Below are 22,947 nucleotides of genomic sequence, written 5' to 3' on the forward strand. Positions count from 1 at the left end.
CCCATAAGGCTCGAGATAACAACAAATGCCACTTTCTTGGGTTCCCTTCAATCGTCTTCTTTATAATTCTAATAATAATCTTATTGGTTGCCTTTGCCTGCCCATTAGCTTGGGGATAATAAGGCGAAGAATTATTCAAACAAATACCAAACTCTGCCAAGAAGTTTAAAAACTTCTCCCCAGTAAAGACCAAACCTTGGTCGGTCATTATTGAATGAGGAATACCATACCTATAGATGATTTGATTCAGCACGAAATCTATCACTTCCTTTTGATCCACATTTTTCAAAGCAACCGCCTCGACCCATTTGATGAAATAATCTGTTGCAACCAAAATAAAACAATGATGTTTGGATGATGGAGGATGAATTTTACCAATGATATCCACAACCTAAGATTTAAAGGGCCATGGTTTTACCATAGCTTGCAATTCAGTGACTGGCAAGTGATTCAACTGCCCATGCTTCTGAAATTCTTGGCAACCTTTAGCGAATTGTATACAATCTTCGAAAATCTTTGGCCAAAAGAAACCCAAACGATGAATAGCCATATTCAAACCTGCCCTATGAGCTCCACAAATCCCACTGTGTAATTCTATCATGACTTCCAAAGCCTGCTTGGATCCCAAACATTTCAAAAGTAATCCTTCAAATGTCCTTTTGAATAAGACTCCTCCTATCAACTGGAATCCCAAGGCTTTCAACCGTATTCCAATCGGTACATTCGCTCCTGAATTTTGTAGATACATGATAACTTCTGTCCTCCAGTCGGCTCCAGCTTCTATTTCGGAGTCGGCCTCTGCACATATATCCTTTGGGATTCCTTTATAAGCTTTTTGAGCTAACTCGTCTGCAAATTGATTTTCTTTCCTAGGGATGAACTCAACTATCACTTCGGACATTTTTTATAGCAACCGACTTACAATATCTTTGTATCTGCGTAGATGAGGATAATTGCAAACATATTGTTTGTTCACTTGGTTGATTACCAATTGAGAATCCCCTCTTATGATCACGGACTGAACATTCCTAGCTATTAAGGCTTCCAATCCCAAGATTAAAGCTTCATACTCTGCCGAATTATGGGTCATGGCTTCCAATTGCAACTGCAACTTGACCCTTTGACCATCTGGTCCTTTCAACAAAACGTCTGCACCCGATCTGTTTTCTGAAGTAGAACCATAAAAAAACATTAACCAAATTCAGGTACTTACATAAGACATGCATCACGTTGGTTCCTGCTCATAACCCGAAAAGTCTGCCAAAAAATCTACTATTGCTTGGCCTTTCACCACCCTCAAAGAAGAATGACATAAATCAAAATGAGCCAATTTAATGGCCCACTTCATAAGCCTGCCCTGCATGGTAGGTCTTTGCAAAATTAATTTGATGAGATCTATCCTTGAAATAACCTCAATTCTCCTGGGCAACATATAATGTTCAAGTTTGGTGCATGCAAACACCAATGAGTAACACATTTTTTCTAGCATAGTATAATTTAATTCTGGTCCTGTGAGGGTCTTACTCAAGTAGTAAATTGCCCTTTCCTTTCCATCATCGGTCTTGTGCTAATAAGCAACTGACCACTTCATATGTATTTGCTAAATAAAGTTTGAGGGGCCGACCTTCTTTGGGGGGCATTAACACAGGTGGTTGAGCCAATGCTTGATTTATTGCTTCTAAAGCTATTTGTTGATCTGGTCCCCACTCGAAAGCATTTCCTCCAGCTTTTAATAATTTAATAATTGGTCTGACCTTGCCAGCAGCATTGGAAATGAACCGTCTGAAATAATTTATCTTTCCCAAAAAGCTTTGTATTTCCTTTGATAAGATCATGAAAAATTGGATTCATGGCCCTTTGATAAGTCGCCCCTGCATTCTTCAAACCGAAAGGCATAACCCTCCACTCGTAAATAACTAAAGCTCCTGGACATCTTAATGTTGTCTTATGAATGTCTTCTTCTGCCAAAAAGATTCGGTTATATCCTCTGCATAACCATCCATCAAACTGAGGATTTTGTGTCCTGCTGCTGAATAATTAGCATGTCAGCCATAGGCATCACATATTCATCTTTAGGAGTGGCCATATTAAGATCCCTGAAATCAATACATATACTGATCTTACCATTCTTTTTAACCACTGGTACAATATTTGCCAACCAATCTGTATAACGGCAAGGCCGGATGAAACCTAGTTTAAGAAGTTTCTGAATTTCCTCTTTGGTTTGAGGCATCAAATCAGGACTCATATGCCTTGGAGGTTGCTTGTAGGGTTTAAAACCTTTTCTAATAGGCAAACGATGCTCTATCAGACTTCGCTCCAAACCAGACATTTCTGAATAATCCCAAGCTAAACAATCAATATTGTCTTTGATAACTTAAAGTATTTTTACTTGCTGCTCCTCAGACAAATAACCACTTATCCTTAATATTTTTTGAACCAGGTCGGTTCCTAAATCAAATTCCAACAAAGGATCTTGTGCTGAAAAAGCTGGTTCTGTCTTCTCTAATAAATCAAGCCAACGAAATTGTTCATCTTCTTGGAAATGAACATCATGAATCTTTTTGATATTTTCTGCTTTTTCGAAAAGCTGATGTAAATAAAATTGATTAATAAATAAACTACAATCTTTTAATTTGCACTTTCCATAAAAGATATATTATAAAATAGGTTTGGCTTCCTCATGAGCCATACAGTAAAATTGTTCTTTTTAGAAGAACATTGAATTCTAGCTGATGAATTTAAAACTCTTCTTTGGCTATTCACTAGCCATAAACAACTGAGACATTGGGGATAAATGACTGGAATAAAAAATTGATTCTTCAACTTGTTCTGATGCACCGAAAGTGTTGTCATTTGCTTCCATTTTGAAGACCTGATTGCCTTCCCAGAACATTAATCGTTGATGCAGTGTTGATGGTACACATTGAGATGCATGAATCTAGTCTCGCCCAAGTAGGATTGAATATGTAGTGTCCGCGTCCACCACAAAGAAAATAGAAGAAATCTTTTTAGGACTGACTTCAATCGTAGCGACCATCATACCTTCTGGTTTGGTCGGCTGCTCTGTGAAGCTAGTCATCTCAAAATCTACTGGAAACAAATCATGAATTCCCTTCCCTAACTTCTTGACAGTCTTTAATGGCATCACATTGAAGATGGCTTCATTTTCTATAGAAACCTTTGTGATTGGTTTCCCGTAAATATGAGCATTAACGTACAGAGGCATTAAATGAGACGCCGTGCCTTCTGGAATGGAAGGGAAGACTATCGGAGAAACCTCTGACTAAAAATTAGGATCTAAAATCTTTGCCCATTCTGGCTCTTGTATAATATCATCCACCAGACTTGCCCACAGGGGTTCTTCTTCAATCCAATTAATTCCTGTCAATCGGCAGGGAACTCGTGGCCCTAGCTGAGATTTGACAGACCTTGAATCTGTTTCCAAGGTAAGAATTTCTTCTCTAGTCTCATTTTCAGGTTGAGCTGTCAGAGATTCTAACCGAAATTTCTCAAGAGATGGATTGATGTTAATCTGTTCACAATACTGATATCTGAAACCTTCAATTCTCTTATCTGATACTCCTTTACCCCTCTTCTGTATGGACCAACCTCTTTCAGAGTACTCAAAGACGTCTTGCACATACTTCAGCTGCCTTGATGAGGAGACTTTTATGGACCGACCTCCTTCAAGGCAACCTGCAACGCTTCTCACATAATTCGTCTGCCTTGATGAGGAGACCATTATGGACCGACCTCCTTCCGGATAATCAGTAGCACCTAGTACATCATTCGGTTGTCCTAATGAGACGACCCTTATGGACCGACCTCCCTCCGGATAATCAACCGCGCCTCGCATATCATTCGGCTGCTTTGATGAGACGACCCTTATGGACCGACCTCCCTCTGGATAATCAGCAGCGCCTCGCATATCATTCGGCCGCTTTGATGAGGCGACCCTTATGAACCGACATCCCTTTGGATAATCAGCAGCGCCTCGCATATCATTCGACTGCTTTGATGAAGCGATCCTTATGGACCGACCTCGCTCTGGATAATCAGCAGCGCCTCGCATATCATTCGGCTGCTTTGATGAAGAGACCTTATCCCTGTACCTCGTAGCATACCTGCGCTTGGCATTACGAATTTGAGTACGATTCATACCCGGAAACGAGGATCCACTTCAACTGGTAAAGGTTTTTTATTTCGAGCCCACTTGCTCCGAACCAACCCAGTCCTTCTAGTCGGATGGTCCCGGACCAATACTTGTTCCTTTAATTCCACATTAAAATAACCATCTTGATTATCCCATTTTTCGGCCACTGGTTTTTCATAAACCTTGAATTTTTCTTCTGGTCGGCCACTAATTGATGGGTTCCCTTTTCCCGATCTGAGACTTACTTGTATATTAACCATTGTTGTGGTTACTTTTGGAAAAGGTTGTCGCTCTACACCTAAAGTGATATATTTGAGCCGACCTGCCTTAATGGCCTTTTGGATCTCATTTCGAAAATGAGTGCATTGACTTGTATTGTGTGTGAAAGAGTTATGCCACTTACTATTCTTCCTTTGATTTATTCCTTAGTAACCAACCTTTGCCCTTCTGGAATTCGAATCTAGCCATCAGTTAGTAAAATATTATTTCATCAGCCTTTGAATTGTCAAATGTGGGTTGCTCTCTTCTTTCAGTTCCTGGCACTGGCTTTAATTTGGAGCACATATAAGGCTTTCCTGACATGATTTTGGCTGCCATTTCTGTCTAATCAAAATCAAAATCGTATGCTTCTGTTTCCATACTCGCCATATGTTGAACTTTATTACGTCTGAAATTCTGATCCTTTTTCTCTGAAAAAATACTCTAAACGTCCAGCCTTGGCAGCGAGACTTGCGAAATCTTCTACATCGTAAGCAGTGAGTGCCTCTCTTAGACGGCCATGCATATTTCTGACTACTAAATTGGTCATTTCTTTTTCATTGATTATAGTAGGACAACATTCTTTCATCAATCGCACCCTTTCAATAAACTGTGAGGCTGACTCTTCTGGATATTGTTTCAATTCCAAAAAATCGGTAAGAGAAACAGTTGGTAAAGGATTGAAGAATCTAGCATGGAACGCCATTTCCAAACCTTCCCAAGTTTGTATTTGCCCAGGTGGCAGATTTACAAACCATGAAAAAACTGTTCTGGTAAGAGACAATCCAAATAGTTGCAGTTTATAAAAAATGATTATTTCCAACTTCCCATAACTGTGCTGTAAAACGACCCACATGCTCTATGGTGGAGGATCCATCTTCCCTGAAAAAGCATGAAAATCAGGTGGTCGATAATTCCTTGGAAGTGGATAGTCGTTAATAATCCTTTCAGGAAAAGGTCTTTGATAAGCAGGACGGTTGGCCATCTGAGGATTCAAACCGAAATGAACCCTCAACACTTGCGCAATCTCTTCAGGATCCAAACGAGGGTGTTGATGATCAGGGATAAGGATGGGATCCTGTAAATGTGCTCCTTGCCTCTCTTCCCTGACAGTGTTCGGCTGCACATTTTCAACTCTTAATCCCAAAGGAACATTATTAGGGAAAGTTAGAGGAGTCTTTCCCCTATCTGTTCGGTTGAACGTTGTGGCCCTTGGCAATGTACTGTCAACGTATGATGGTCCTGCGAAATTTGCTTGCATTCTTGATGGTGATATTCCTGGTGGCGTCTGAGTGGGTTGAAGAGTAACCCTTGATAAAGCTTGATCTAACATGTTCTGCATGAGATTCTGTTGCTCGTGCAACATGATGTTCTGTTGCTCGCGCAACATATTCTGCATAGCCAAAGTTTGCTGATTGTTCAATTACTGAACATAAGACAACCAATCGGCGGGTGGTTGGGGAACCTCCTATAGATTTGGCATAACAGGTGGTGAAATATTTTCTCCTACCGGTGCTGAAGATGATTGAGGTTGTGAGCCTGCCATATTGATCTTTCTGATGATTCGGCCGGATCTCAGTCGTATGAAATTTTCTATTGATGTAGGATCAACAATCTTGCCTTTCTCCCACTGTGGTCGCCAATTTGTTGATGCAAATTTTTCAACAATAAAAAGTAAAATTTGAAAATAAGAAATTATCTCCGAATTTGATATAATTAGTGCCTGAGATTAGGAATCTCTAAACACTGTACGGTACATAAGTAAACAGGAAAATAAATGCTACAGACTGAAAATTTAAATGATGATCCCCGAATCACTGACTTTGGTGTCGTTTGAAGATGATTGAAGATGCCCTGCCAATTGCTGACCCCCATTCTTAAATATTCTTCAGAAATGGTACCTGGAACCATCGTTCGAACAGTTACAACACCTACTCTCAACCGCCTACTAATTCCTCTTTTGTTGACATGCGTTTTCAACCGCTTACCAGCCGCGTAACCCAACCGACCAAGCTACTTTTCTCTCACTTGATCTCCGCAGCATCCGACCTCCACAGCAGCCGACTTGCTCATCCAACTGCGGACCAACCGACCTGCCTGTCCGACCGCGGACCAATCGACCTGCCTGTCCGACAGCGGACCAATCGACCTGCCTGTCCGACCGCGGACCAACCGACCTGCCTGTCCGACTGCGAACCTTCCGACTTACGTATCCGACGTCGAACCAACCGACCTGTCTGTCCGACCGCGGACCTTCCGACTTGCTTATCCGACTGCGGACCAACCAACCTGCCTATCCGACCGCGGACCTTCCGACTTACTTATCCGACTGCGAACCAACCAACCTGCCTGTCCGACTGCGGACCTTCCGACTTGCTTATCTGACCGCGGACCATCCGACCTGCGTATCCGACTGCGGACCATCCGACCTGCGGACCATCCGACTTGCGGACCATCCGACCTGTGGACTGTCCGACTTACAGACCATCTGACTTGCGGACCATCTGACCTGCGGACCATCCGACCTGCGGACCATCCGACTTGCCTAATTCCTTAGAAGGACGTCCGGTTCAACCGATTATCCTGAAACACCCCTTAATTAATCTAACGGACCCAACTATATGCCCATATCTCCTTTTAGCATTGGGCCTTTTAACCTACTTATAAAATTGATACGTAACAATAAAATAATATCTTATATTAACAACATAACTTTTCATACATAAAAAATAAGTAAAGACACCAAATTTGTTATACTTAAAATAAAAATAAAAAACATAATATTATTAATTTCAATTAGATAAATTTTATTATAATAAATTTATTTAAATTATAAATTTAATGAAATAATAAATTAACTAAAATTAAGGTAATTGGATTTAAATCCCTATTTGTCCAAAAGGATTTAGATTCAGTCCCTATTTGATATAATTTGGACTACACTTCCTCATTTTTCATATTGTTTATTTTTTTCTCCCTTTTCACCCTTCTTCTCCACCCAATGAAGATGAAAACTCTGCGATTATTTTCCAATCGAAAAATTGGTGAAGAAACACAGACGACTACAAAATCAAACCTACTGTGTGGTCGCTCACGCTTTTTCGATCTCCGACACCCATTCATTTCCTGATTGTCGATCTCGAACACCCATCGCTAAATGGCCAAATTGACAGACCTCATAATTTTTTAAGATTAGTAACTCTATTTGGAACGAGTAGATTTTCGATTAGAGGTAAAATTAGGGTATTTTGTGGGAAATTATAATGCCCTGCTCTAGGATGTTTACTCACATTTAACAAATTTTGCAAACATATCCATTAATATTCAAACCATATTTGCAAATATTTGGTTTTTCAGGCAATTGAATATTGTAAATTGTGTGGATAATAATTCATTTTCATATAGCAACTAAGATCATGAGTGTCATCTTCAAGCAGATGTAGTTCATTTCCTGTGTTGAATATGCCCACTTGATTAGAGGTTCTCATCAATTTGTTTCTATATTGTTCCAATCAATGTACTAATCCTCATGTTTCGTCTGTGTAACTTGGTCGACTAAAGAAACATGGTATATTCCCAACATATAAAGCAGTCACGAAAATGCTATACTTGTGGTCGTCTCGGGCACAACAGAAGCTGTAAAGACCGGTTTTCGTATTCCTTTCGAAGGTTGTAATCTTTTGTTTTGTCAAGGATGTCCCATTTGGCGTGTAATTACTTTTGGTGTGCTTGATATTTAGTTAATTATACAACTGCAAGACCTTATTTGCATAGAACCGCAATTGTAATTTGGATGTATTGTGGTACATGAACACGAACAACGGGTATTTGACACTCTCTTTTTGTGTATGATAATTCAATAACACAGGTATCATGAAAATAACAGAGGCATACTGGTTATCTGAGGGGTATTTAGTTGCCTTCTCGAAGTACAATAACATTTTTTGGTATTACTGTACTATTCACAATTGATTGTAATCTGTATGAAGGAATCGGAGCACATTGTGTTGCATCTATTAGACCCATACACAATTGATTGTAATTGGTACACTAAAAGGGACAATAGAATGGATTGACGTACATAGACACGAAAAACGTGTTTGAAATACTGCTCATTTTTCTATGATACTTGAAGCCAACGATTTCTGACAATGTATCAGAGACACACAACTCACTTTTATAGTAACTTTTACAATTGGCATATCGAAACACGTTTGCATTGTAGTGTAGGTACCAACGTATGAAGGTCACTTTCGGTCGTAAGCTAAATGCTCACAAGTATTACCAAGAACTATGAAGGTACGAAGTTAGGAAATCATTTCATAAGATTAGATTTTTTAGTTACATAAAATACAATAGTAGGTACACACCTAGTAGAATTTCGTATACGAAGCCAGATTAGGGGTATAGCACATCCGATCTAGAGTACTCACCTGCTTAACCGAGTCAGACCCTATGCTTAGATGCTCCTAACCGAAAATTATTGTGTGCACTATGATCTGGGTAAATATGTAATAAGTCTAAAAATTTTCTATTTTTGGCAGCAACAGTGTACTCTAGCAATTAACATAATTCAACTTAGTTATTTATGACTTTGTTAGACTTCTACAAGTAGAGGTTGAACTATGATAATACATATATATCATACAACTTAACTAAGTCAAGCCTAACTTATTTAACCATCTATAACGAATACGTGTTGTTTACCTATTCTGACAATTCGGAGTGTCTCAAGAAGACTACTATGATGAACTCATCTTTAAATACCGTCAGCAAGTAAAAATTTTGAACCGCAAATGCCCTACCCTAACCACGTGTTACCAGGGCATATAGACGTTTTACGGAAGCATATGAGACTATAATTATTAGTAGTTAATATCAGTCCTAGGGTATGTGGTTATTTTATGCAGGTACATGAGAATGTGATAGGGGTACAAACACCGACATGTGAGGTATAAATAATGGTTCCTTGGGTTTTATGTATGTAGTATCAGGTATCCTCAAGTGTAGGTGATTTCAGTCATTGTCACACATAAGGGCCAATTCACGTACTCGGTGAGAGCACTTCCTCTCTCAGCGTTTGTGGACCGAATGTTATTGTGTGTTCTACGGTTTGTATTATTACATAATAGGTCTAAAAAAAGTCAATCCGTGAGAATAATGATGCATGAGTAACAAACTACATAACTTAATCGTGTCATGTCTGACATGTTTAGCCATCCACAGTAAAAATATGTTCTTTTTCTTCACTTACAATTCGACGTATACGGGGAAACACAATAATGATGAATTTACTCCTAGTTACGAAGAGCAATTGAATATTTTGAATCAAGCATGGTATATTTCCCAATCACAGATAACCAGGGTATTAATATACTTCAGCGGAGCATATAACTATATGTTGCAGGTACGTAGAGACTACATTGGGGTATGTCCGTTGTGCACGTATGTAACAATAATCTCGGGGTACAAACACCAATATTGTAAGTATGATTGGTGGTTACTTAATTATTATATGTATAGCTACATGTATCCTTCAATGTGGTCGATAACAATCAATCCTTCGACGATTGAGCCAATTAAGGAACTCCGTGGGAACACTTTCTCTAACAATAGGGGTATGTGCACGAATGTTAAGACGGTATACATATTATTGGAAGTATTCGTTGACAATCAGTCTAATATATTAATCATGTATAAAAACTTCATGCACAATGAAAACCATAGATAGGATCAATCATAACATGGCCAAATAATCACTGTAAATTACATACAACTGATACATGTAGGTCATCAACGTACCACATAAGAAAAATAGGGACATGATAGTTTGTTGTCATGAATAAAATATTGCAAAAATAAAAAGATAAATAAGCGAGCAACGTTGGAAACAGCTAGAGGCTCCAGCCCCTGTGCTAAAGCCTCTTTCAGCTTCTCTAAAATGTCGGACCAAGGTAAGGAGGGTGGCTTCCCTAAAAAAATACGGCGAAGCTCTTGCTATGAACCATGGCATTATCCTTAATATACACTCATTTCGAATGTAGTCCAAGCACCACTGAAAACTACACTACATAAAATAGCAACTCCATGTCCATGTTAATATTAAAGGTCATGCTGTCCGGCTCATAACTATTGACCAAAGTCAATAATCGATGCCACGGGAATCTCATTTTCGGACAATTAGAAAGTGTTCGAACGGAGTCCGCATTTTATTTCCTTAATGTGATAATCTGACATTTCCTTTTTCAACTTCTCCACCTCATTATAAAAGTGAGGAACGGAAAACCGGCTAACTATGGAGTTGTATTCATTTAATATTTTGTGAAAAAATATATATTAGTAGTAATAGGGATACCTCGAAATATTTTATAGGTTTACTAAAGTATATTGGGGAGCACTTAAAAATAAAACATAAGTACACATATAACTTCTGTACGTATATGACATAGCATGCTAGGTTTAAATGATCCAATTATATGTACATAACAATATCATAACTGATTCTCAGCTGATTTAACTTGTAACACAAGTGTCGACCCCTAAACATGATTAATATTCTTAAAACAGCCAACCAACATCTAAAAATTAAACAATTGCACCCAAACCAAACTTATTGTCCCATAAAATCTTTCGAAAATATAAAACGCTAAACTCTAAACACACAACTATGCCCAAACACTACTTTAAAAAAACAAGGATTTTTCGAGGACGAATGGAGGTATACCATATTGCGGCCGAGGTTTAAACTGCAATCGAACCTACAATCTAGGGTTAAAAACTGTGAATAAAATAAAAAAAATTAGGAAGAACGAAAGAAAACTTACTTCTTCACGCTGCGTCAAGGTGATGAGCTCGCTTCCAACTTCCTCTTCGCCATATTTTTTCATTTCGGAAACCGGTTAGCAGAAATAAAAACAATCAGCTACGAGTGAGAATTATGAATGTTGAGTAGAATTTTGTTTGCGATTGAAAGTTGTCAATGTTGGTTTTTCCTTACTGCACTATCTAATTGTGTTTGTAGTTGTTCTTTAATTATTATTCTCTCTTTTTTTAAAAAAAAAATTTTTTAAAAAAAAAGTGCAAAATTATATAACAATCATACGTAGGTATATATTTACAACATAGTAAGTAAAGCGGGAAGAGTTATGTATATATATAATAATTATGTAGGCACGTACGTATATATGACATCGAAATATTCTTTACTTTTTAATATTCATAAATTAAAATAATGACAAATATACCAATAGAGAGTTTGTTCAAATCAAATAAAAAAAAAAAAAAAAAAAAAAAAAGAGTGCAAGTCAATTTATTATTAAGAGGGACTTAAGTTCAACTTATTATGTATGAGGAGGTATTTAAAATCAACTTTCCCTAAAATTATCATAATAAAAGTAAATATACTAGGGACTTTTTTTACATTAAATATAATTTTCAATTAAAAATACACATAATTTTTTACATAAATATTATTGTAATAGTATTAAAACACACTAATAAAAATATTTATCTTTTTTTCATTAATTTGTATTATATGTTTATATAATAATTAATACTAAAAGATAAAACACTACTTGAGACCCTTAAAATCAGACCTCAAGGAAGTAATATTTTTCTTAAAAGGATCTAAAAGAATAAAAATATATATATATATATTTTAATAACATTTTCTTACTTTTAATAACAAAAATAAATAAAATAAAATAAAATAAAAGAATACAACTGACACTTCTAAATATAGTTGATTTTGCAAGCACAAATAGCTAATATATCTGGTTAGTCAAACCTAATAATCGAACTAACAGCAAATTGCTAAATATATCCTTAATCCCAAGCAAGCATAACGAGAGATACACCCAGAAAAGAAAATGGCAACCCGGTACAAGATGCTCTTTCCGCGCTCGACGATAAGATCCAAAAAATCTCTTACCTAAAACAGAGCTAAACATGGCAAGTTTAAGCAAATACTTCAATTGGTTTCGATTGATCAATCTGCAAGTATCCACCACACAATTATAGTATAGACCACAACGGCACAACATATTTCAAGTCATCAAAGTCATTATATGTCAAATTTGCTTGCACATGTTACAATATTATCCTCGACAAAAAAACAAGAAAGGGTAAATTGTAAATACGAAATGCTTAATAGAAGCCCTTGTGCAAATAACATCACCAAATTACCTCCCCATCAATTGACTCGTTCTTGTTTTTGCTCTTAGGAGATAAAAAGGAGGATTCATCTGTAACTTCACTGACAAGAAAAACACATTTAAATAATAACTATATTCGTAAGACAAATAAACACAATCTCAACAGGATTAGATCGTCAAAAAGGAAAATGCCTGTAACAACAGGAAAGAAAATAACTTACCAAGAAATCCAGCTTCTTCAAGCTCGAAGAATGATCGATAGCAGAAATCCATATCCATGTGCTTCCCTGGCTGTTAGTTGCAATCGTATCCAAAAGAAAAGCATTGGATAAAATTCAATTTCTAGACAAAATCAAAGATCTTATTACATAATAATACAAACTAAGCTACCGGTCACCATGTTTGAAAAGAATATAGTAATAATACAACAGCTAAACGACAAACTTTCTCACCTATGTACAAAAGAAATCAGTAGCCACGTGTGCCCTGAGTATTAGCTGCAACACTTACTCGACATATAGCATTGTTCGATCATACAAAAGAGCTTATCAGATTATAAAAACAAAAGCTTATTTAATGCTTCAGTAAAAACAGAGACCACAATTAATTGCCGCAATAACTACAAAAGATGAATACGTAGCAAGAACTATTGGATTCAAATTACGAGCCCACATCAAACATTTAATTCGATCGATCAGTCAGTAATTGTACAACAAGAACACAACAAAAAAAATTACAATTGCCACAACAAGACATGCGCAATTTGTCCAATCCAATAAATGCCTCCCAACAGAATAAAACACTTCTTCAACGTCGAATCAAGGACACCGCGCTTTTCATAAAAAAATATACAAATATTAAATAAACGAATCAAACTAAGATTAACCAAACAAATAACAATTTGCAAGAATCATAATGAACAATAATAGAATGATCCTACCATACAACCTCACAATCATATCTCACTGTGCACTCTTCTTCCCATCGACGAAGTAACTTAGGTACCATTCCACGAATTTTTTCAACCCAGACCGAAGATCAGTTCTCGGCTTATACCCGAGCTCCCTCTGGGCCAAGCTTATATTGGCGTGCGTAAATTGCACGTCCCCATTCCTCGGCAACTTCAGAACCGATCTTTTCGCCTTTACCTTGAGCAACTTCTCAAGAATACTCACAAGTTCCGATACCGGTACCGGAGATGTGTTCCCCAAATTATACACACGTAATTGAGCCGGCCCCTTTTTCTTGCCACCGCTACCTGTGCTCTTTTCCGAGGTATCCAATGCTGCCAAACATCCATTCACTATATCCTCAATGAAAGTAAAATCCCGAGCAACGGTGCCATGGTTAGGCGCCTCAAAGATCGGGATTGACTTTCCTTTCAAAATATCCCTAGTGAAAAAGAAGTAAGCCATGTCCGGCCTACCCCAGGGGCCATAGACCGTGAAAAATCGCAATCCGGTGAGCGAGAGGCCGTATATGTGATTGTAAGTGTGTGCAATTTCCTCCCCAGCTTTCTTAGTAGCTGCATACAAACTCGCCGGCTGATCGGTCCGGTCCCTCTCAGAGAACGGGACCTTCGTGTTCAAGCCGTAGACGGAGCTGCTCGACGCCCAAACAATGGCGGGCTGCGGATTCGCATTCTTGCAGACCTCCAGCAGGTTAACAAATCCGGCGATGTTGCTACGAACGTATGATCCAGGATTGACCATGGCGTAGCGCACCCCGGCCTGGGCGGCCAGGTGCATCACGTGCGTGAAACGGACGACCTCGAAGAGCCTCTCCAGCAATACGACGTCATTTATATCGCCGTCCACGACGTGGACGCCGCCCTGGTCGAGGAGGGCCTGGCGGGCGCGCTTGAGGGATTGGTCGTAGTAGTCGTTAAAGTTGTCCAGGCCGACTACGCCGTCGCCACGGCCTTTGAGGGCGAGAGACACGTGGCAGCCGACGAATCCGGCGGCGCCGGTGACCAGTACGGAAATGCCATTGCTGGACCGGATTTTAGCGGAGTCCCGGACCCGGTTCTCGAAATTGGGGCCCCCGTAGGAGCTGGTTCGGAGGGAGCGTCGGGAGAGGTCGGATGGGAGAGGAGACGACGTTGTATTGGGGGATCGGAAGAAGAATAGGAAGATGAGTCCTACGAAAAGGAGGGACCAGAAGATGAGCTTAGGTAATGAGTGGTGCAGCCTCGGCCGATTGTACGGCGGTTTCTCCATCTTGAACTTGGCATCGATGTGCTTCATCTGCACAAGGATTGGCGGATTCGATTTGGCCCCCCAACTTGCCGATTCGCGAATTAGGGCTGGGAGATGCTGGCTTGATTTCTTCCGATCCCCCCGGAATCAATTAACAGGCACCTCGGAATGGGAGGAAACAAGTTGGGGTCGGAAAATGGCAGAATTAATGGAATTGAGAAATGGGCGAGGGAGATGAAGTGGGAGTGGTGGAGGGTAGGGTTTCCATTGGCGTTTGGGGGAAGGATTACAGTGAGGATGATGAAAAAACAAAGAAATAAAATTGAGAATGAATTGGGGATTAGGGTTAGGGAATTAGGAGGGAGAGAATGGAAGGGGATGGAGATGGCGATGGGGAGCTTGTGGATGGGAGAATTTTTGGGAGGGTGAAGTTGAAGGAAGGGTTCTCAATGCTGCTGCTTGTTGGTGAGATGAGATGATGAGAGTGAGAGACACAATAATAGTACTACCATTATATAATATAAGTACAATAATAATAATAATATAATTAGTTCTCTCATCCTCTATTTGACATTGGATGTCTTGATTATTGTGATACGATATTAGTAAAAATAATTAATTTATAATATATAAATTATTATAAATTAATATTAAAATAATAAATTAATTTAATTAAAATTTAAAATTTTAAAAAAAATTAAGATGAATAATATATATTTTTTAAAAAAAATAACATAAAAAAGGGAAGTGATGAGATGTAAATCGATAAAAATTTCAACCTAAATATGATAAGTGGGCGGAAAAAACTGATTACTATAATAATGAAAACAAATAATAATAATTATTAGTGTTACTACAATAATGGAAAAGAATATAGTTTGGTTCATCCAATAACAGGATTTTTCGTAATTTTTATTAAAAAATAATATATATAATATACTACTTTTAATATTTAATTCACTAGATTTAATGATAAAAGACTTAATATTAAAAAAATACATTATTCAAAATATAAAATAAACACACCAAAAAAATTTGTTGTTATTATTATTATTCTTATTATTATTATTTAGTTTCTATTTTTAAATAAAAAAATTTCTTATTAATTTATATTATATTGTTTTTTATTAACTAAATAAGTATTATTATTGTTTTCTTTAATAAAAAATTATATTAATTTTGTCATAGAAAAATATTTTGTAACACGAGTTTTAAAATTATATATATAGTTTGAATTTTTTATAGTAAAAATATAAAAATTATATTTTTTTATAAAAAAATAGTTTAAATAAAAGATAAAAATTAAAAACAAAAATAAGCATATTTATAATTTATTGGATAAATATTTAGTATTTTTATTATAAAAAATTTAAAACATTATTATTACTTATTTATATTAAAATATGTGCACAAATATTTAAACATAAATTTTACTTATTTATAGAATATAGTTTTTCGGCCATAAAATATACTTATTTAAATCAAGAGAAAATAAAAGGAAAAAAATAAAGGTGGTTGTGTTTGATTTTGATTTTTATTGAAATTTTTTGAAATTGAAATTTTAATTTGAAATTTTTTTATTTCGTATCATATTTTTTAAAGAAATATGTTTATTGATACCGTTAGAAATTAAAAATTTAGATTTGAAATTCAAAACAAACACCCGTTTTTGTCAAATACTTTTGGTTGTTCTAGATATATGATAGATAAGTTTAATAGTAGAAAAACACTCATTTTGAATGGTGATCTATTATATATTTGTTGTTGTGAATGGTGATCTATTCTATATTTTTTGTTGTGTACATTTTGAATTTGATTGTGCAAGATGAATTAAAGATTGGTGATACAATGGACTGGTGTAAACTATCAGTTATTTTTTAATCAATTGTAGAATAATGAAAATAAGGTCAATCCAAAAACATTGTGACTGTGTTTTTCTTTAGTTGATTATTTATTTAAAATATGAGGTTTCAATCACGAACTAAAATAGTTATCCTATGAAAATTGAATTAAACCAATTAAAATAAATCAATTAAAGAAAGAAATAAAAACAGATTTATCAAGAAGTAGAAGTCGGCTGGATGAAAAATTAGATAATGAATTTGATCATCGAATTAAATAATCTAACAAAATAATTAATAAATTGATTATAGGTATTCGATTAGATCGAACACCTAATTTTTCTTAACTTTGTTGGTGGCAATGGTACGACCAATTAATTACCCTCTAATTGAAAAGATTAATCTAGATACAACTTTAGTAAAAAATCTCCAATTGAATTTAGCTCAAGAAAAAGCCAATTCGAATAATTAATTAATTATGAAAGATTTCTTATTTGATTGTGGAATTCGTAGGGTAGGTGTGTTAACCTATTTACTACTTTATATAATAAATACACAATTACGGATGGAGTTACTCAATTAGCATACAATAAATAGACAGACTTAAAACCTAACCACAATAATAAGTAACATCGGATGATAGTAGACACGATAGACATAAATTGCACAAATATCAATTAATCGAAATGTTCAATTAAAACGCAAATCTATCTCACAAATCCATAATTAAAAAACTTCAATACAAACTAAGACTAGAAAAAAAAAAAAAAAAAAAAAATTAGCCACTAAACATCGCTAAAAATCAAAACCAATTAAATTCCACTTGAAAGAAGACCAAAAAAAGTTGTGCAACCGTTTTGATCGCTCCAGCCATCGCGTGTTCTCGTTTTCTTGCCAAGATGATTTTTTTTTTTTAATTCTTGCTCTAGTTGGTATCAAAACCGTCGTCCAGCCCTATGAGATATGACTTGAATATATTTTTTTTCTTATTATTTTCTTCACAAATTTCTTCTTGGTGCAAAATTCCAATTATATCATTAAAAGTCTTGACTCATCCAAATTCTCTCTAGACATGAGCATACTTAAATTGAAGCAATAATATAATTTTTTTTTGACAAATATCTTCAATTTTTTCCATTCCTAACACAAAATCAAATTCGACCTAAAATCAATAGAAAATATGCAAACTTATAGTCAATACGCGCAATTAACGTACAAAAAGTTATATGAACAATAAGTTCATCAATCCCCCACACATAGACTATGTTTGCCCTCAAGCATGTTACAAAATGTGCATAAAACTAAACATGTAACAACATGCCAAACACGAAAATCATATCTCAATACTAACTTAATCAAGTCCTGATCATGCCAAGTTCAACCAACCTCACAAGGGAAAAGTATATGCACTCAATACTCCAATAAAACAACATATTAATTATCACTCGATTTGCATAATAGAAAATGATTAGTCCATAGACTTGCATCAATATCATGTCTCAATCAATTATTATAAAAATCAAATGCAAAAACCAAATGCTCTTTTTAAGAGTTGTAACGGAGATTTTGATTGGGGTAGAAAAAAAAAGATATAAAGACTAAGTATCAACAATGCATATTAAGTTCATCATATAGCATATGTATTTTCGATTTCACACCCAAAATAAAGTGCATCAATCTAAACTAATAAGTACTCTCTCAACAAAATACAAACACTCCCCAAATATCAAACCATCTCTATTTTTATTGTATTATATATGTTTTTTTTTTTTGGTGCACAGTTACTTATTTATTTAATTTGCACCTTTTTTTTAGGCACCTTTATTTGTTTGTAGTTTTTGTATCTATATATTTTTAGCAATCAATTGAAATAATTTCTACCAACAAGAAAACAAATTTGATTTGCAATCTTTCTTCCTTTCTTTTAACCTTCATAATGTCTAATAGCAATAACTATAAGTGATGAACTCAAAATGCATTATCAACAACGGGTTCAAATAATCGGCTATAGAAGGAAAGGGTCGTAGGCGATGTGAGGTTAAATATTTTTCAACAAAAAAGGGTTAAAGGCTCAAAGGATTTACTAAGCGATAGATGAGAGGTAGGGAATTTATAGGCCAAGTGGTGTAATCCTATTGTGCCCTTATCATATTAATTGCATCGACTCTTTGAAATAATGTTCAACATCCATAACTACGCAAGTTCTAGCAATCAAATCCAAAATTAATATTCACACCATCAAAGAATAAAAAGCATTGAAAATGAATGCTCATATAGGCTCAAACCTCACATGGTATTCAAACTAGTCAAACTTGACACAATCTAAACCTAAAGTCATCGGCAAATCAACAAAAAATTCCCGCGCAAGTAACAATCCAAATAAAAGACTATCTACACATAAGGCAATATGCAAATGGCATCAAACTTCCCCCACACCTAAATTATACATTGTCCTCAATGTAAAACAAAGAGAAAAATAAAGAAAATAAAAGAAGGGAGGGAGATACTGCTCTGAATCATAGTGTGGGAGGATGCACGCTTCTAGTTGGGAGATTGGCGGGACATGGACCTCAAAACAAGTCCAAGGTCATGTCGTAAGGCTCAAAGTTTAGCCTCTATAGAGTCAAGGTGGGCATAAACATCACGATCATATGAGGTTTCTAAATGTGTGACAAGTTCGAGCGCTAGAAAAATAAAGTAATATGAAAAGACAAAGAATTGAGATTATCATCATAAACCAAATTAATGAGGCTTAAATTCAACGCCAATAAAGTAATGTAGGATTCCAAGACAAGATGTTGAGTAGGCGATCCAGACTCAAATTGAGTAGCTAGCCAATAACCAAAGTTGACCTTTATTTTATTCAACATGCATGTTAGAGCACATAAACAAGCAATAGAAAACAATCAAACGGAACCAACCATTTGCCCAAAAGCCACCAGGTCCTTATTTCTTCAAATCAATAATAATATCTTCAAACCATATGTCTTTTTAGATACTCCTACTAATTTATTGAAAATAAACTAGGCTCACCTAATAATCAAAGTCCAAGCCCAAATCCAATTATAATGTCTTCATTAGAAAGATAAATAAAAAAGTCTAAACCAGCGAATAGCTGGTCTAAGTCCGTCCCCGTTATCGATACACCAGTAATGAGCGATGCTCCTCTTCCTCTTGTATCTCGATTACTTGCTCATCTTGGTGTTGCTCTCTAACAATTCCATCCCTCTTCGAATTCACCTTGTCCTCAAGGTCAGTGTTTGAAAATTGAAGCTGGAAATATGCCACGCTCAACCAAGTCGCCTCATTGTCTGGTTGCCCCACCCATATAATTAGAATTTCATCTTCATCGTGTTGGCCTACTCGCACATTTCACCAAGCTAAAATATAGTCGGATTCAAAGGTTGGACTTAGTGGCAACTCTAAGTTGTCCGGCAATTTTGAATCCACATGATGCTCCCCTACCACACGTCGCAACTGAGATACATGGAATACTGGGGAATCCCGCTAGATGGCGGTAAGGTAAGCTTGTATGCTGTCTGGCCCACCCTACCTTCTACTGCAAAAAGGGCCATATAAGCGGGCAACTAACTTGTGATGTGTTGTGCTACGGATGTCTGTCGATGGGGCCGTACCTACAGAGAAACATGATCGCCTACTGCGTACTCCACGGCCCTGCATTGCTTGTTCGCATACTTGGTCATCTGTTGTTGGGCATGCTTCAGGTTTTTCTTAAGATGGTTGATCATCACATCTTGACTGCTCAACACATCTTCCACCGCTGCCATTTGACACCCCCCTGGCAAGAATTGTCGAATGGTGGGCACTATCTTCCATAGACCGTCTCAAATGGGGACATCCAGGCTGCTGTTTGGTATGTTGTGTTGTACCAGAATTCTGCCCACGACAGCCAGCGCAGCCACCGCACCTACTTTTTCGGTTGTTCACAAGTGAAACAACGTAAATATGTCTCCACCACTCAGTTCAATACCTCTGTCTGGCCGTCTGTTTCAGGATGTTATGTTGAGCTGAACTTCAATTGGATTCCGGAGCGTGTAAACAGTTCCTTCTAAAATGCACTAACAAATAAAGGATCACGATCACTGATAATGGATCGTGGAATTCCATGCAGTTGTACAATCTCACGGACAAATGCCTCTGCAACCACACGGGCAGTCACCAGTGGTTTCAAGGCTATGAAATGTCTATACTTCGATAGTCTGTCAACAACCACCATAATTGATGTGTATCTTCATTACTTCGGCAAGAAAGTCATAAAATCCATGAAAACATCCTCCCAAATTTGATCAGGCATCGGTAGGGGTTGTAGTAAACCCTCCAGAGACATAGCTTGATATTTTGCTTTCTGGCACACTAAGCATTGGGTTACATAATCATGTACACGCCGGAACATGCCTCTTCAATGTACATTCATAGCCAAACGTCTATATGTCCGCAATGCCCCTGCATGCCCCCTAAAGGGGTATCATGAAACTCATGTAAAATGCCAGGGATCCAATGAGAATCTGCAGGTAGCGCCAAACGCCTTTTAAAGAATAATCGACCACCTTGCACCTCATACGCCGGATGATTGTTTGGTTATTGTAATATTGCTTGGATAATACCTTGTATATGGTCATCACAACTCTGTTCTTCCAAGACATCTGTTAGTCCCACCCATTCTGGCCCACTTAATGCTGTCAGAGTTCTATTTTCATTCCTACGGGATAGAACATCTGCGGCGGGATTTGATTTTCCTATTTTATATTCAATTTCAAAGTCATAACCAAATAGCTTTGCTACCCAAATTTGTTGTGTAGGCATCACAATCCTTTGAGAAAGTAGATGCTTGAGGTTACAGTGGTAAGTTTGAACCACAAATTTCCGCCCCACCATGTAAGGACGCCAATGTTGCACCACTAACACGAGACCCATCAATTCACTCTCATATGCAGATCTTGTTAGAGTTCGGTCGGCTAGCGATTTGCTGAAATAGGCAAGAGGGTGTCGATCCTGCATCAAAACAACACCAATTCCTATGCTAGAAGCATCGCATTTGATCAGAAAAGGGTGATGAAACTGAGGCATGGCTAGTACGGGAGCTTCGGTGAAGACCTGTTTAAGGTTAATAAAAGAAATCTCTGCCTCCGGTGTCCATGTGACTAATGTAGAAGCTATTTTCTTTAATAATGTAGTCAATGGTCAAACTAGAATGCCATATTCTCGTACAAATCATCGGTAATATCCAGTTAGTCCCAAAAGTCCCCGCACCTCACAGATCAAGCAGGGTTGGGGCCAGTCCACCACTGCACTCACCTTTGTTGGATCCATGGCAACACCTTTCGCTGAAATAATATGGCCCAAGTACTCTACCTTTACACTTCCGAATGAACATTGCTTCCAATTTGCCTTAAACTTTTGGTCCTTTAGAATCTGCAAAACTTGCATCAAATGCTCTCGATGTTCCTCCCACGGCTTGCTGTAAACCAATATCGTCAAAGAAAACCAAGAAGAATCTTCTCAAGAATGGCTTGAATAGGTCGTTCATTGTCGATTGAAATGTAGCCGGTGCATTAGTCAATCCAAATGACATCATTGGAAACCCATAGAGTCTGTTGTGGGTCCGGAATGCAGTCTTGTGAATGTCACAAGCCGCCACCCTAATCTGATGGCACCCTAACAGCAAATCAATTTTTGAAAAAATGACCGCTCCTACCTACTCGTCCAACATCTCATGAATTACTAGTATTGGATATTTATCTGAAATTGTTACCTTATTAGTTCTCTGTAATCAACACAAAAATGCCAACTTCCGTCTTTCTTCTTCACTAGTAAAACCGAGCTGGAGAAGGGGCTTGAACTCGGTCGAATAATTTCTGCCATTAGCATATCGCCCACCAATTTCTCAATCCCATCTTTCTGAATATGGTTGTATCGGTATGGTCAAACAGATACCAGCTTTTTTCCGAGGTTGAGCTCTATGCGATGGTCAGTTAGCCGTCTTGGTGGAAAACCCTGTGGCTCCTCAAATATCTCTGTAAATTGTTGCAGGATATTCTCGAGCTGGCCCACTTTTGATTCTATGGCTCTCATAGGCTCCTTTTCCAACACAAGTGCCCAAAATTCAGCCCTATGAACTCGACTTAACATCTTCAAGCTTATTTGGTTGCGACAGAGAACCGGGTCACCCTTTAGCAACACTCGTTTCCCCTTCCACGCAAATGACATCGTTAGGGCTTTCCAATTGGTTTGAACTTCGTGCAGCATGGCCAGCAATGCTATGCCCATGATAATATCAACCCCTCCAATTGAAAATACAAAAAAATCGGTGGTTACCCCGC

At 37.2% G+C, this 22,947-nt stretch overlaps 2 protein-coding genes across 2 annotated transcripts in view; both read right to left on the minus strand.

Annotated features, from left to right (window-relative positions):
- LOC127260916 (uncharacterized) overlaps nucleotides 1–22,947 on the minus strand; it is an 89,121-nt gene that overhangs the window by 20,822 nt on the left and 45,352 nt on the right. The gene's annotated exons all lie outside the window — the stretch shown is intronic.
- Nucleotides 12,156–15,238, minus strand: LOC127260915 (UDP-glucuronate 4-epimerase 3-like). The gene is made up of 2 exons (XM_051288969.1): nucleotides 12,789–15,238; nucleotides 12,156–12,668 (listed from the first exon to the last, which is right to left on the minus strand). The coding sequence occupies exon 1, from the start codon at nucleotides 14,811–14,813 to the stop codon at nucleotides 13,530–13,532; it is 1,284 nt and encodes a 427-aa protein (XP_051144926.1). The 5' UTR covers nucleotides 14,814–15,238; the 3' UTR covers nucleotides 12,156–12,668; nucleotides 12,789–13,529.

Source organism: Andrographis paniculata, unplaced genomic scaffold (assembly GCF_009805555.1).
Source record: "Andrographis paniculata isolate CXL003 unplaced genomic scaffold, ASM980555v1 Contig62END, whole genome shotgun sequence".
Lineage (NCBI taxonomy): Eukaryota > Viridiplantae > Streptophyta > Magnoliopsida > Lamiales > Acanthaceae > Andrographis > Andrographis paniculata.

Excerpts from the sequence above, each read along its gene's own strand:
- LOC127260915 (XM_051288969.1), bottom strand. The coding sequence starts at position 14,813 with ATGAAGCACATCGATGCCAAGTTCAAGATGGAGAAACCGCCGTACAAT.